Source organism: Varanus komodoensis, unplaced genomic scaffold (assembly GCF_004798865.1).
Source record: "Varanus komodoensis strain SLA01 unplaced genomic scaffold, ASM479886v1 scaffold4, whole genome shotgun sequence".
Classification (NCBI taxonomy): Eukaryota; Metazoa; Chordata; class Lepidosauria; order Squamata; family Varanidae; genus Varanus; species Varanus komodoensis.
The window spans coordinates 8233106-8247785 of record NW_025335941.1 but is presented as its reverse complement, the minus strand read 5'-3'; the positions used below and the strand labels follow the sequence as shown (position 1 = coordinate 8247785).

The window sequence follows — 14680 nt, the reverse complement described above, 5'->3', positions numbered from 1 at the left end:
GAAGTAGAGAGCATGCTGCTTCCACTGTGGCAGAAAGGAAGTGAGACAACTGAGAAACCGATAGCCATGCCTAGAGCATGTGCAGAGGAAGAGGGCATGGCTCCCCCTAAAACCTTGGCTCTTTGTTCCAAATGCTGTTCCACACATTAACCCATATGTGAGAGTCACCAAGACCAAAAAGTACTCAATGTGAACAAGCAATAGAACCACTGTTTCATTTTCAGAGGATGTAGGCTTAGTGTGTTTGTGTTTAAATTTCACCATAGTTATTTTTAAATGAAAGAAATTGTGCGTTTTTATCTGATTTAAAATTTAAAAATGTATTTTTACTTTTTCCTTAGTTTTTAATTCAAAGAAATGAAAAATTAAGCAATTTCTACCTTGTGGTAAACACAGTAGCCTAAACACAGAGATATGAACTAGCAAAATACATTGAGAATGCTTCTAAGTAAATTATGTTTGAATAAGGTAAGCCTGAATAATTTTCTTAATAAACTTGGAAGTTATAGAGAAGTTATAAAGGTTTTATCTCTACAGAACAGAGACAAATATATTAAAATTGCTAAAATTGCAGCTGAAAAAGCTATAAAATGAAATTTATGAGGATTCTTCAAAACGTTTCTGCACTTTTATAAATATATTTTATATATTTTTTGCTGATGGCATTAAAAAGTTGGCATGATGCTAGGAAAAATGCATCAGAAAGGAAGGTGACTATGTAGAAAAGTGATGTAATTTGTTTTTGAAATTCTTAATAAAGAATTAAAAAGTGAGGAAACTGAAGAACCCTCGTATTTAAAACTGCAACTGTTCACCATTTACAATGAGGCTACCTAAAACCAACATTTCTAAGTATTACTCTTTCTAGTTTGTCAGAGTATGTTCCTTAAAATGCCTTACCTTCTCATAAATTTTACTAATGTCCTCATTTGAGCTGAATACCAGCTGCACTGATCCACATCCTGAGGCCCAAACTATTTTTTGTACTGCTCTAATAACACAAATATCAGGAATATACTTTGAAGCCTAAAAACAGAAACACATCATAAATAATTAGTTTGCAAGTCCAATTTCAAAAATGACATGTAACTAGAATTTTGTTGCTATGTGCCCTCACGTCATCTCTGACTTGTAGCAACCCTAAAGCCCTCTATCCTATTCATGACAGGTTTGCTCAGCTCTTCCCTAATGGAGTCTGTGTCTTCCCTCAGGGAGTCAATCCATCTGATATTTGGTCTTCCATTTGTTTTTTTGCCTTCAAGTTTCCCAGGCACAATTGTCCTCTATAGGGAGGATTGCCTTCTCATGATGTGCCCAAAGCACGACAGCCTCAGTTTTGTCATTTTTTTTTTACTTCTAAGGAAAGCTCTGGGTTGATTTGATATAGGACCCACTTGTTGCCAGCACCACTTTCAAATGCATCAATTTTCTTCCTGTCAGCTTTCTTCACCGTTCAGCTTTCACATCCATACATACTAATTGTGAATACAATAGTATGGATGATCTTGCCCCTGTTCTCCAGTGAAATGTCCCCTACACCTGATCTTTTCTAGTTCATTGCTGCCCTTCCCAGTGTCAGGTTTCATTGAATATCTTGGTTTCAGTCTCCATTTGAAATGACAACAGAGCCAAGAAATATAACATCTTTCATGTACAAAACAATTTCAACGTCTGCACTGTTAATGGTACAGTTTTGTAATCCTTCTGTAGTCATGATGGTTGTTTTCTTAATATTCTACAGCAGTCTTGCTATTGCACTTGTTTCTTTCACCTTCATCAGGAGTTGCTTCGATTTGCTGTTGCTCTCTCCCAGTAATATGACATCATCTGCATTTCTTAAATGATTGATGAGTCTTATAAACCACTGATTGTTAGTTATTCCCTGTAGCAATAAATTCCCCCCAAACCATGAATCTATCCATGGTCAGTGTATGTTTTTGTACTGGAAGCTAAATCTCATAAGAAGCTGCTTTCTATCAGTGCAGGCTATTTGTCTGTTGAACCCAGTACCATCTACTTTGGCAACTATTTCTTCACTTAAACTTGCAGCCTCCTCAGGCTGCTTTAAGGAGTTCAAGAAAAGATACATACAACTCACTGATACCTAGCGTTTGTCTCAAAGTTAGTGACCTTGAATGTTTACATTCCATAGCCCTTACAATACCGTTTTGGACTGACCAGAAGTTACTCAGCTATCCATGGCGGCTAAGGAAAAGCAAACTTCTTAGAATGGAGAAAGCTAGCTGATGGACTAGTTTGTTTTTGCATCCAATTTTATTTTCATATATATAGTTTAGACTAAGAATTCATTTTGAAGCTTTAGAAAAAAAGGACACATTTTTAAGAAACACAGGACACTGGCTGCTTTATTAACACATGATTGCATCGTATTGTTTTTACATTGTTTTATGATGGATTTTATTATGATGTAAGCCACCCAGAGAGCCTATGGCTAGTGGGGCAGCATATAAATCAAATAAATAAGATAAACACACTAGGGTAACGGGTTCTCAAACTCAGGCTGTTAAAGATAGTAGTTCTCTTATTCTCCAATCAGTACCTTAAGACTAGCTACTGAACTAGTGTTGCATAGACCAGGGAATGGAAGTTTTTCAGAAATAGCGAAGGCCGTACTAACCTCATCAGATATTTGTTGCGCAAGGCGTATTGCTACATTTCTTAACATGCACTCTGAGGTTGGATTGGGAATGTTCTGCAGAGCAGTTTGTAAGACCACTGCCTGGTCATGAGTCGCTTGATTGATCTGGAATAATTTATTTTCAATTATTTTCAAGGAAGAACACAGTATGTTTAATTGCAAAAAGTAACATGGAAAAAGGGTACAAATTCACAAGTGGGAAAAATATATTTCCACCATCCTCTATGTGAACAGAGTTGGAAGGCTGATGCCTACATGCTCTACTAGTCTAGCAAGTCAAGATTTAGAACCAGACAGAAATACAAATTGATAAAGTTTAGTAAAATAGCTCTTTATGAATTGTGGGCCATATCCTAATAGACACCAAAGCTAATACAAATTATCTTACACTAGTGCAAAAGACCTCTTGCACAACATTAATAGCATTAGAGACAAAGCAGAATTCCCTGGAAAACCTATTACACCCAGCTAATGCTAGTGGCATTCTGCTAGGAAAACACAGAAACATAGAAACAGAGCGAGTCAGAAGGGGTCGCCCGGGCCATCTAGACTGACCCCCGGCTCCACTCACGACATGCCCACCATATGTCCAGCCTATCTTTGAACACCCTCACCGATGGCCCCTCAATGACCTCTCGTGGAAGAAACATAATTTGCATCAGCCCTAGTATCTTACAGGATACTGCCCTTACTTTCCTAAGAATGAGATTTCAACAGCAATAGGCAAACTCCATACAACCTCTAGAATTTATTACGACCTTCAATGAATTTCAAGGACAATATCCATGCAGCAATCAGCAACATCACTGTCCTGTGGTCTAGCCATTAGAAAAATAAGTGAGGCACAAGCTTCAAGAGAGAATCTTCAAAGAAAGCTAAAGCTTATGGCTCTCTTACCACTATGGGCAAAATTTTTCCTTGCCAACTTTTCCCACAGTCTTTTTATTTTGTATCTACTCCATGCCTGGTAATTTCATATGCAAATTACACATCTTTTTGGATAACTTTGTAAACTGTCCACCAGCTTATATCTTATCCCAATAGCTATATGAATTTTCATGTTTCACTTCTGCTGCTCTGGATGTATTCTTCTTTCTTATTGTCACATCATCATCATCATCTCCTCCTCCTCCTCCTCTATACCGCCCTGTAGCTGAAGCAATCTGGGTGGTTTACAACACTTTACAAGCTGGCATCCTTCCCTAATCTGGTACCTTCCAGATATTTAGAATTACAACTACCATCAATCCTAGCCAGCATTGTTAATGGTCAAGTATTAAGGAGTTCTGACCCAAAACCTCTGAAGGGCACCAGTTTGGGGAAGGGTGCCTGAGATCACAGCTGTAATTAAACTAAGCAATTTTTTAATTTATTTACACCTGCCCAAAGGACTATAATGTAATTTGTTAAAGATTAGTATCACTAGCATGACATAATATAGAAACAATTTCTGAACTCAGGATAACAGCATGCAGTGCAGAACCTTGGTTTCAGAATAACACTATTTTAAAAAGTCAAATACAGGAAGCACATACAGGAAGAAACTGAAGGCCATAATTTCCAAGATTTGGGTTGAAATGAATATATTCAATTCAAATGCTAAGTCAGTTGTAAATGAAAACATGAACTGCATATAACATGATTAAACTAAGTATTGTGAATTGTGTATGATGTTGTATTACTAAACATTTAATGCCTAACAAATGACAACATCAGGTGTACACAGTTTAGAACACAAAATCAGCATTACCGGTGACATTGGGTTTGTGCCCTCCACAACTGGTTGGCAAGCTTCTGCCACAGCTCTCACATGGCCATAGCCAATTGCAGTTAGCAACAGTTTTGCTATTTTTAGAGCATTTAGGTAGGCACCCCTTCTTGTTTCCATATCTGCATTTGGCAGAAAGTTATTTCTGGTCAGCATACTCAGCACAAGAGGCAAGCCACCACTTTTTAAGAAGTTGTACTGGAAATCTGTGGCATCTTCTCCCAGAGGTAAATTGGCAGGCATTAACAAGGCATAAACTACCTGGAAGTAAAAGGGAGGGAAAGAAGATTAAAATAGTAATTTAATAAATACATCTTTAAGCTAGGTACACTGGACTGCAGGATGTAGAAATATGTTTATACAATTATCTTCATTATATTCTGTGATGACAGTCCTCATCCAGAACTATTTTTCCAAGATGACAATGGTATGGGAAGTTGTCTGAGTATTTACTAACATAATGCTATCCCATATTCAGTGCGTAGGAAATACTACTAGAAGGAAGTTTTCACATCTCAAAATATTAAAAATGAGATATTACATACCTCTGTGAGATATAGCACTTGTGAGGCAGAAGGACCGAAGAAAAGAGAATCAAGGGATGGACTAAGGCTGCTGTCACCAAGCTTTGCATGATCTAAACAAATAGCTCTAAGCTTCTCTACAGTAGTGTTATCTGAAATAAAAGCAGTTTTCAAAATGATTTTTCCACTACAAAAATACAACATAGATTTTTAAAGGATACCTTTGATTTATATTGAAATTGTTTTAAATACAGATTTTAACTACAGGAAGCACAGACAAATGGATTACTTTGCTGAAGTTATATGATTTCAGTCTTTTTTTTAAAGATCTATGCTTAAATCTTCAATTAGAGGCTACACGCTGGAGAGGTGGCAAACACTAGAATGTTTCCAAGAATTTCCTACAATAGACTATCAGTTTCTAAAACAGAAATAACAGCAGTATGTATGCTCTATCATCTCTGATTTCTGTTTTCAGCTTAGCTTAAATCTCTATACCAGTTTTAAACTTGATTAGGAACCGAACAAATTCCGTGGAGCTAACTTCTGAGCAGACAACTGAGAAAATTCTGCAAATGCGTGCAAATCTTCTGGATAGCATTCACTGCACTGATGTTTATAGAAGATAATAAAAATGAACATAAAGTTTTACCTGGTGGCATTAATTTCATAAGGATACGTGCACCATCTCTGAGAGGTGGCATATTTAGGCTACTGCCTAAATCTGCAACTTGCCAAAGAAATGAGATGTATCTAGGATGCAGTGACATAATCTAAAATAAGAATAAAAACGTGTTGTAAGATATGAGCCCCTAACATCTGATAGGAAATTTCAATGTTGGTTAAAACCATAGTTACATTGTGTGTGCAATTCTTTTACTTACAACTCCAGGCAAGCAACTTTCAACTTCTGGATTTGGACCATCACTATAATGATTGCCATGGTTGCCAGGAGAGCCAGTAGAGGAATCAGAAGAACTATCAGGGCTTGAAGGCATATTGGAACTTATCTGCGTAAGCTTGGCTGTAATTAGCTAGGGGAGAAATTAATAGGCAGGTCCAAGTTAGTACACTGAGTAAAATTGTAAACTTTTATCACTGTAACAAGTGAATTTCAAGATTCGTTTTATATTTTTAATGTATTATATTTTAATGTTTTGTGAGCCGCCCCGAGGTTTCGGCGAATGGGGCGGCATAGAAATTTTCTAAATAAATAAAGTATTAAATTGACATTAAGCCCTAGTCACATGAAATCTCACTATTATAAATAATGTCATTGACATCAACAGAGAAAAAATTAAAAAAATATGATGGTTTATCAATAGATTAGTTTTAACCATACTTACTGTTTTATCTTTGAGATTGAGCTGTCCAATTAATTTCCTATCATCTACAGGATCTACTAGCTCGCCTCCAATAAATAATTCTACTTTCGTATGCGCACTGTTGGCTTTAATACGGTTTAGAATGCAACGTCTGACCGAACCAATTGTGTCATTTGTATGGGACCAAACATCTAAATCTTCCACTTGCCGACCTTGGTTGGGAAAACGAACTACCAGAGAGATATGTTTACCACGAAAAGCTCTGGGAATATAGGAAAAGATAAACATTAAAACAGTTTCAGAATATAATGCTGCCAGAACAAATTAAAATATTATTTTTTTTATCTTAAAGACAGTTATTTTATAAGCAGGACACTAACATGGGTAGGAGATCAGAAAAAATTCTTACTTGTGATTTCTTTTACTTATTCACTTGACTGGATAAGAGTAAACTTTAAAAGGCTATGGATAGTATATAGTCTGTGTAACAGCTTGCTTAAGAGAAATGTTCATTTTCCTTTCACTAAAGCAATTAAAATGTAACTTATTATTCTACCATGTGTATGTGTGTGTACACAAGCTACACTGGAAACGTTTTAAGCATCACAATGCTAAGCATGTATAGAAGTATGACTAAGATCACATCCTAAATCACTGTAATTCTAACATTTCCACAAACCTTGACATTGGTAGGATTGTTCGCTCTTCATGGTAATCACTGTCACATTCATTTATATACTCCCTTAAAACAGTCAACACTCGCACCATTCGTATCGCTTCTTGCCTTGCACAATTAATACTGTCTTTATCGCCATCCAAAACACACAAAGTATCATAAGATGCTTTCAAACGGTCAAAGCAGGATTGAATGAAGTCTTCATGAATTACTACCTACAGAAATGCCAACAAAAACCAGGTCAGCTGTATTATGTTAAACTAAAACAGTCACAACAAGAGACACGAAGTGAATTTCTCTTCTTTTATTACGCATGTGCAGATCATGCATGAGGGCAGGGCTACATTTCTGGCCCTGGTCCTTATGCACCTGAACTTTTCCCACTCCTGATATCCATATACTGAATACATACTTCTTAAATAAAGAACCTACACATAAGGCTCTTCACCCCCTATGTTTACCAGTTTTGTAGAGGGCTCATGTGTGAATTCCTGCAGCTCTACTCAATCCAGATATACGTACTGACCCCACTTCTCCTCCTCCTCCTCCTCCTCCTCCTCCTCCTCCTCCTCCTCCTCAAGAGTGCTTTCCATGCAAGTAATATACAATGGAGGTTTGTCTTTTGTAATTTAAAAAAAACTATGAAAAAATTATCTATATATATTCAATCCATTGACAAGGCCATCATATTTTACAACACTAAAAGAACTGGTACAAATCCAAAGAACATTTATTACACTTACATTCTGACAATACATTAACACTTTAGCTGGGAGAACTACTGCTGATGCCAAGGCAGCAAAATGAAACATTAAACCTGGGCAGTTAAAATTAGGTTCACAAAATCAGTGATTATGCTCAGGATCAGGGTGAAAGTTTCTTTGCGTGAGTGTCATCCATAAGTTATAGAGTGTACAGACAAAAGAAAATGCCAAAGGGTTAGTCAGCACACTCAAGAGAAGAGGTCTAGAAGCACTGGTGTTTCTAACAGGCGTCTGTTGTTACAAAAAAAAAAAAACCAAGCATGTTTTTTTTTTTTGTTGGGAGAAAAACAAAGCAAGCAATGACCTTAGATCCTTTGATGCTAGAAGAAATCCTGTTTTACTTAGAAGTAGCTAAAGCAAAATTGAGTAAAATTCTATTTTCAATATAGTTTTCAAACAAAGAAGGCAGCTTTCTTCTATGGAAATTACAACTGAAAACATCAATTATTAAAAGCAAGTTGAATTCTTTTAAAATGTTTTACCTGATTAACTTGTAACCTTGGACCAAGATTGGTATAGATTTCTTTTAGGAGATCTATTGCTCGACTGGCAATGTCATCATTTCCTTGAATTACAACCTAAAGTCACAATACAAAGCATGAACTACTTTAAAGTGCAAGTACAACATAGTTGTATTTAAATTCTACTGAAAATGGTTTCTGGTAAAACCTTAGTTTTGATTATGTCACCTGACTAATTTCCAAATTAATTTGCTGAGATCACCTTAGGGCCCAAATAGAACCTCCAAGGAAACTTACCATTAAAAGTTTAAAGAATTTTTTAAAAAAATTACCAGTGGCAAATTAAGAGTAGTTAAGATTTTAAAAAACAGAGTTTAAACAGTGTAGAGTTATTGCTTTCAAAATACTAAAAAATACTTTAAAAAAGTTTTAACAACTAGACTACAATTGAACAAAGATTGGACCAGCTTAAATTTCTATGGGATAGAGCTCCACAGGAAGGATGCTGCCACAGACAATGCCGTACTCTATGTTCCCACTTTAGGGGTGGAATATGCAGCAGAAGAGCATCTGAAAAGTTCTTAAGCTATAGGCAAGTTCATAAGGAAGGAAGTGGTCTTCCGGTCTGGCCTCAGACCATTTAGGGCATGTGTCCTCAAACTACGGCCTGCGGGCTGGATCCAGCCTGCCATACACATTTATCTGGCCCACGTCAGAGATTTTGGACTTGCCATGCCTGCACCAGCGCCCACTGCCACCACCATGCGGGCGAGGCAGCGGCTTGCTTGCGGGGAGATCATTTTGGACTCACTCGGAGAAAACAATCTCTGAACAAGCAAGCCCCTGCCTCGCCGCACACACACCCTTACCAGCCCACACCCACCGCCAGCACCTTTCAACTGGCCCCCTGTTGAAAAAGTTTGAGGACCCCTGATTTAGGGTGTGTGTGTGTGTGTGTGTGTGTGTGTGTGTGTGTGTGTGTAATATATGAACTAAAACCTTGAAAGAGAATGGCAGCCAGTGCATGTTATATTAGAACAGTGGAACAGGGTCAACAAATGACATGTGTGCTGGAAAGCATCCTGACATGTTGCATTTTTCACTAGCTGCAGTCCCCAAGCACTCTTAAAAGGCAGCCCCATGTAGTGTTGCAATAATTTAAATAGGAGAAGATTAACTGGTATCACTGTAACCAGATCTGTCTTCTGCAAAAAGGAATGTAACTGGCAGACCAGTTGAAGATGGGAAAGGTGCTCCTGGCCACAGCAGCTCCCTGACCTTCTAGAACTAATTCTAGGTCCAGAAGCACCTCAATATTTAAAATTGATCCTTCAGAGAAAGTATCACCCCATCCAGGACAGGCTGCATCTTTAATCCTGGACTGACTTTCCTACTGACCAACAGCACCTCTATCTTGCCTGGATTGAGCCTCAGCTTGTTAACCTACATCCAATCCTTCACTGTGTCCAGGCAATGGTTCAACATGTCAGGAATCAAAGCAAGATAAGCACTGAGTCTCAGCACTGTACTGATGCTACCCCCTTCATTCATCATCCAGCTAATATTTGAGAATATTAAGTAAAACTATTACAGAAGCATCTCTACAAATAATTTATGATACCCATTTCCATTGAATATTTGGGATACCATGAGGGTAAAGCCACCATATTTTTCCCTTGCTTGCCCTTCAATTTGCACTGATATAGTGGTTAAGAGCACAGGACGGGCTCAGGAAATCTGGGTTCTAGCCCCACTCAGCCATGGAACCAAGTGGGTGACTTTGGGTCAGTCAGACTCAGTCCAACCTACCTCACAGGGTTGTTGTTGTGGGGATAAGATTGAGAGCAGGGGGAGAATTATGTAAGCAGCTTTAAGTTTAAGAAAAAAGAAAGCTATAACTTGAATAAATACATAACATGGTTATATACCAGGATGCTCCCTCAGTTGCACTTAGGAGGGAAGCTTTGGGGCTAACTGGGGAGACTGGGGAAGACTTAATCAGTGTAGTGGTGTGTAGAAAGAGATATAGTGCTGCAAGGAGGACTGGCCAAGCAAGAGGAATGCCAGCTGTTTGGGTCCTCCTTGCACCTTGAGCTCTGATGGTTGCCATATCAGTTTGCCCTCAGGCCTCTGGGTGCTGCTTTTAAATGCCTAATCAGTGCAGAATAAGATTTCTCTCTTCCACAATTTAACAGGCAATGAAGTGATGATCTAGCATGTATAACCAAGACAGGTGGGTGAACAGTGAAGTGTTGGTCTCTCCCAGTGATGCCTGCCGGGCACTTGATTCAGCATCAGGGCAGACTGGAAAGACACCACAATCTGGAGGAACACTCTCTCTCTCCAGGTTCCCTCTCCTTCTGACTACTAGTCTGAGTGTTTGCATCTTATTCTGTGCTAGAGGGACAGGCAGGGAAATCTGTTGGTATACTGCCCATCCTGCAACCCATCAAGTCTCCCTACCAGAGTTGATGGAGGTGGTCTTGGATGTGAGGGTTCGTTCTGGGGGAATTTCAACATTTATGCTGAAGGCTTCCTATCTGGTGTGGCTCAGGATTTTGTGGTCTCCATGATAACCATGGACTGTTCCAATTTAGCAGCACATACTCTAGAAATCTACTGACCTCACCAATCACATCTTGATAGTGCTCTCTGAACAATTCAAAGTCTATCAAAATAGGCAATGAAAAATTAAGACACACAAGAGACTTTCTTTCAAAGAGCTGTGATGCTATGCAACTCACACATGCAAACACACTCTTACAGAATTTGTATTTTATTGGCCTGGTTCAGAAACCAGCACTGTTATTTTTCAAACAATTTTCTGTCAATTACTATAAGCCACAATTTAGATAGATAGGTGAACTTTAGCACTTACCCTCCAAAGATAATCCAATCCTATTAACTCCAAGTCATCCATCATGTAGGCTCGTCTCTTTGCAACTAGCTTCCCTTCTCGACAGTTCACAGCTTTGAAGAAACGCTCAAAACATTTCATACCATTTTCTGTTAAAAGTGAAGGGTCCAATTGAAGAACATTGTTTTCAAAGAAGTCTTTATTAATGTCAGGGTCTAAATCCGGTTCATCTCCCATCAGTTTAGAATACCATTTAAAACAGGCTTCACGATCACACAGGTAGACTGCATTTTCAGCTAAACATTTCCATATTTGCTTTGCCTGAGGAGCGCAGAGCCATAGTTGCCCATCTTTCAGTAAAAATCTTGCACAAAATAAAGAAAAAGTAATTAGAATTAGAATGTGTGACTACTGGAAAACAGCAACACCTACTAAGTATACCCTAATCTACTTAAACATTTTGGTATCTCCCCAAACACACTCAAAGTTTATCTAGACTATGTAATATGCACAATGTGAACTTAATCTTTTACATGGCTCAATGTCAACTACATACTGACTTCACCAGATATAAGGTAAACAGACACATGTTAGACCCTAACTATAAATGCACAGGAGAGTTAAGTAAATTATATAATACAAGCAACCTAAATAAATAGGTTATTGCTATGCTGTTTGACAAATCTTCAGTATCAGTTTCTTGGAAAACTTCAGTTAAACAAAAATTATCTATTTCCCTACTTGAACAATTTAAAAATGCTTCAGGAACCCTTCACAGAGTATACACTACCGAAGTAGATAAAATTGTGTTAATTCTTTTAAGAAGGCCTAGCGTTACATTAAATTGTTTTTATCTCTTTCTTACAGAACATATTCAAAAATTAATGCATGGAAGGAACATCTCCACTGATTAGCCTCACTCAGGCCAACAGTGTCTTCTTTTTTAAAAAGCCCTTCTTAGTTTTAACCGCCCCTTGATATGAATCACCTACAACGTCACCTGTAATTGCTGTGTAACAATTTGTCTTATCTTAAATTACTCTTAAGTTCATGATTCTCCAGACATGTTTAATTGGCCTATTGCTCAACATTCTTCCAGGTCATAACAGAATTAGTAGTTTATAGAAATTTAAGGTTAACTTAGTTTCAGTGGTAAACTGAAATAATTAAACTCAAGAACAAGCCAGAAACAAAGTTGCCCCAATGGTTCTTTAGGAAGGTAGAGAAACAACTCAAAGATTCGAGACATAAAGAGACTTCTCAAAATACATCAGGAATAAATATATTGTGGGAACTATTTTGACTTGGTTTTTGACTTTTATAACTGTTTTTATCCTTGTTATTGTTGCTAATTAAATCCCCTTCAGTTTCCCAGTAAACCTAAGAGGTACTAGTACAATAGGAACAAATACCCTCCAAGAATTGAAGTGCACTTCTTAAGAACCTCTCCTCTGCAGAATAGCTACATCCATAGAAACATTTGATTCCAGCCTTTCCAGATTCTTATCAGATAAGGCAAAGAAAGTAAAATTTGTACATGAGTAATTTCCTTCCATGACCACTTTGTTACATGTTTCCTTCTGGTTCCTTAAAAGTTCCCTTTAGTATTTATGCATCCCTGTGTTGTTCTCTTATCATAAAATCAGTTCATTCAAACAAGCCTTGATAAACCACAAGATGTGCCTGCAATGATACAAAATGAGCAGTAATCTTTACCCCCACCCTACTGGTTGAATAAGGGTGCAATCCTATCACAATGGGCATAAGCCTTGAAGAGGTTTACAGATATCCTATGCAGAGTTGGAGAAATGGCAGAGGTGATCTTCACATACCGGTTGAAGTGCTATCCGATTTCCAAAGAAAATATCTTATGGCCCTTCAGAAGCTTTCAAAGGACCATAGGATTGCTTCCCCTCTCCCAACAGTTAGAAAAAGCCTCAGTGTTTCAACAAAAAGACAGAGATCTGGAAGGTAAGTATATGAAAGACACTGACTGCTGGAATACATGAAACCTAAGTACATGGAATACATGATGCCTCTGGGCTGGAAAACTGAGGACTAAATCATACAAGGGGGACTGGCTTCCAGCCGTGCTTTTTCTGTGACAAATACCATTTTGTAGACCAGCTCTTCACAAGAATAACAATCTGTTTCTCTTTGCTTTTTGAACAGTATTTGTTGAATGTTTTCGCTCAATATATAAGAAGTTTTATTCAAACCAACCGTAAGAAATTCAGCCGTTCTTGAACTTCTTGCACATGACTGTACCTACTCCCTGGTCTTACAGTTTGTGGATCATATTCTCCATGCTCTGCAAATTTAAGAGAAAAATATATAATATCCAAAGAAAAGACTAGTTCCACAATGCTATGCATCTTTAATCACAAGACAATCAATCCCAACATTCTTAGAATTGTTTTCGACATTACATTGTTGACTGACTAGTCTACATACTTAATTCAGCTTTAAACAAGAGCTATGTGTTGTGTTTTATTCAGATACACCTTTTATTTCTGCAGTAAACTATAAAATAATATATAGAGCTATTATAAAGTGACAGCTCAAATAATTTACAAGGAAGTTGGAACACCACAAAATTAGTAATGCATTATCAGAATGATCTTGTCCTCCAATACCACCCTCGGTAATCCTTTGCTCTTTATGCAATTACACTATATTTACAAGATGATTCTATGCCTCTTGACAGTGCCTGGGGTGCCATAGTATACTTCAGATTCCCAGAATTGAAGTAGAAGGCAGAATTCCAAACTTCCAGCTAGTGTGGAAAAAACTACACTAACTGCTTCACCAATGGTGGAAATTCAACCTCAGAGAGGGATAAAAGGGGGCTGGGAGGGGATGGCTGCCAGGATACAAAGAATCCTGATGGTGCCACAGTCTTCTTTCCTCCCCTGTGGAGTGCCTGAGCTAAACAGCCAAAAACAGCCATACAGCTGAATTACACAGGGGAAGGAGCAGGGAGATAGAGATTACCTCCAGTGCGTCCCCAGCTCTGCACTGGATGAGCACCCAAGTTCTGGGGTTTATAATCACCCAAGTTGCAACTGATAGGATTCTACCCTTACACCTTTAAAATGTTTTGCACAATTGCATGGCAATGTAAAGATTTATGAGAGCAATATATTAGCCTTCAGTATTTAACAATGTGTAAGAATGAGATAAATAGCAATGAGTTTGTTAGCCTGTAAACCAATACACTGAAATCAACAGAACTTCTGCATAGGCATACACAGGATTACAGTTTCTGTAATTCAACACAAAATTAAAATTAACCCACCTTTAGCATATTGCCTCATGCTTTCCATATATGCTGAAAGATTTTCTGCAACTAACGTTACTAGAGCATGATTGTGCTGAAGTTGATTGATTAGATCATGGCGATAAAAGACATGTGGACTTCGTTGAGTTTGACTGCAATTAAACAATATAGAAATGTTACAGGCATGTGTGAGTTCATATGACACAGCAACCCACCCTGCAAATAAATTATACAGTGTGAGCTGTTTCACAAACTACCCACAGCACGCCTGACAGGTGGCAGAACTTATTCTGGGTTGTCACCACCCTCTTTGCTTCTTAGTACTCTTGTAGGTATACCAGGGGATTCTGTGACATGACCCACCTT

General features: G+C 38.0%; 1 protein-coding gene across 3 annotated transcripts in view; it reads right to left on the bottom strand.

Annotated features, from left to right (window-relative positions):
• Positions 1–14680, bottom strand: part of USP9X (ubiquitin specific peptidase 9 X-linked) — a 94104-nt gene that overhangs the window by 41154 nt on the left and 38270 nt on the right. For all 3 annotated transcript variants that reach the window (XM_044442142.1, XM_044442141.1, XM_044442143.1), the window contains 12 exons: positions 14333–14466; positions 13258–13345; positions 11056–11398; positions 8199–8294; positions 6956–7167; positions 6298–6538; positions 5836–5985; positions 5604–5724; positions 4973–5103; positions 4410–4688; positions 2639–2764; positions 901–1026 (listed from right to left, as the gene is read on the bottom strand). In XM_044442142.1, the coding sequence (XP_044298077.1) occupies positions 901–1026; positions 2639–2764; positions 4410–4688; positions 4973–5103; positions 5604–5724; positions 5836–5985; positions 6298–6538; positions 6956–7167; positions 8199–8294; positions 11056–11398; positions 13258–13345; positions 14333–14466 (2047 nt within the window). The remainder of the gene's footprint in view (positions 1–900; positions 1027–2638; positions 2765–4409; positions 4689–4972; positions 5104–5603; positions 5725–5835; positions 5986–6297; positions 6539–6955; positions 7168–8198; positions 8295–11055; positions 11399–13257; positions 13346–14332; positions 14467–14680) is intronic.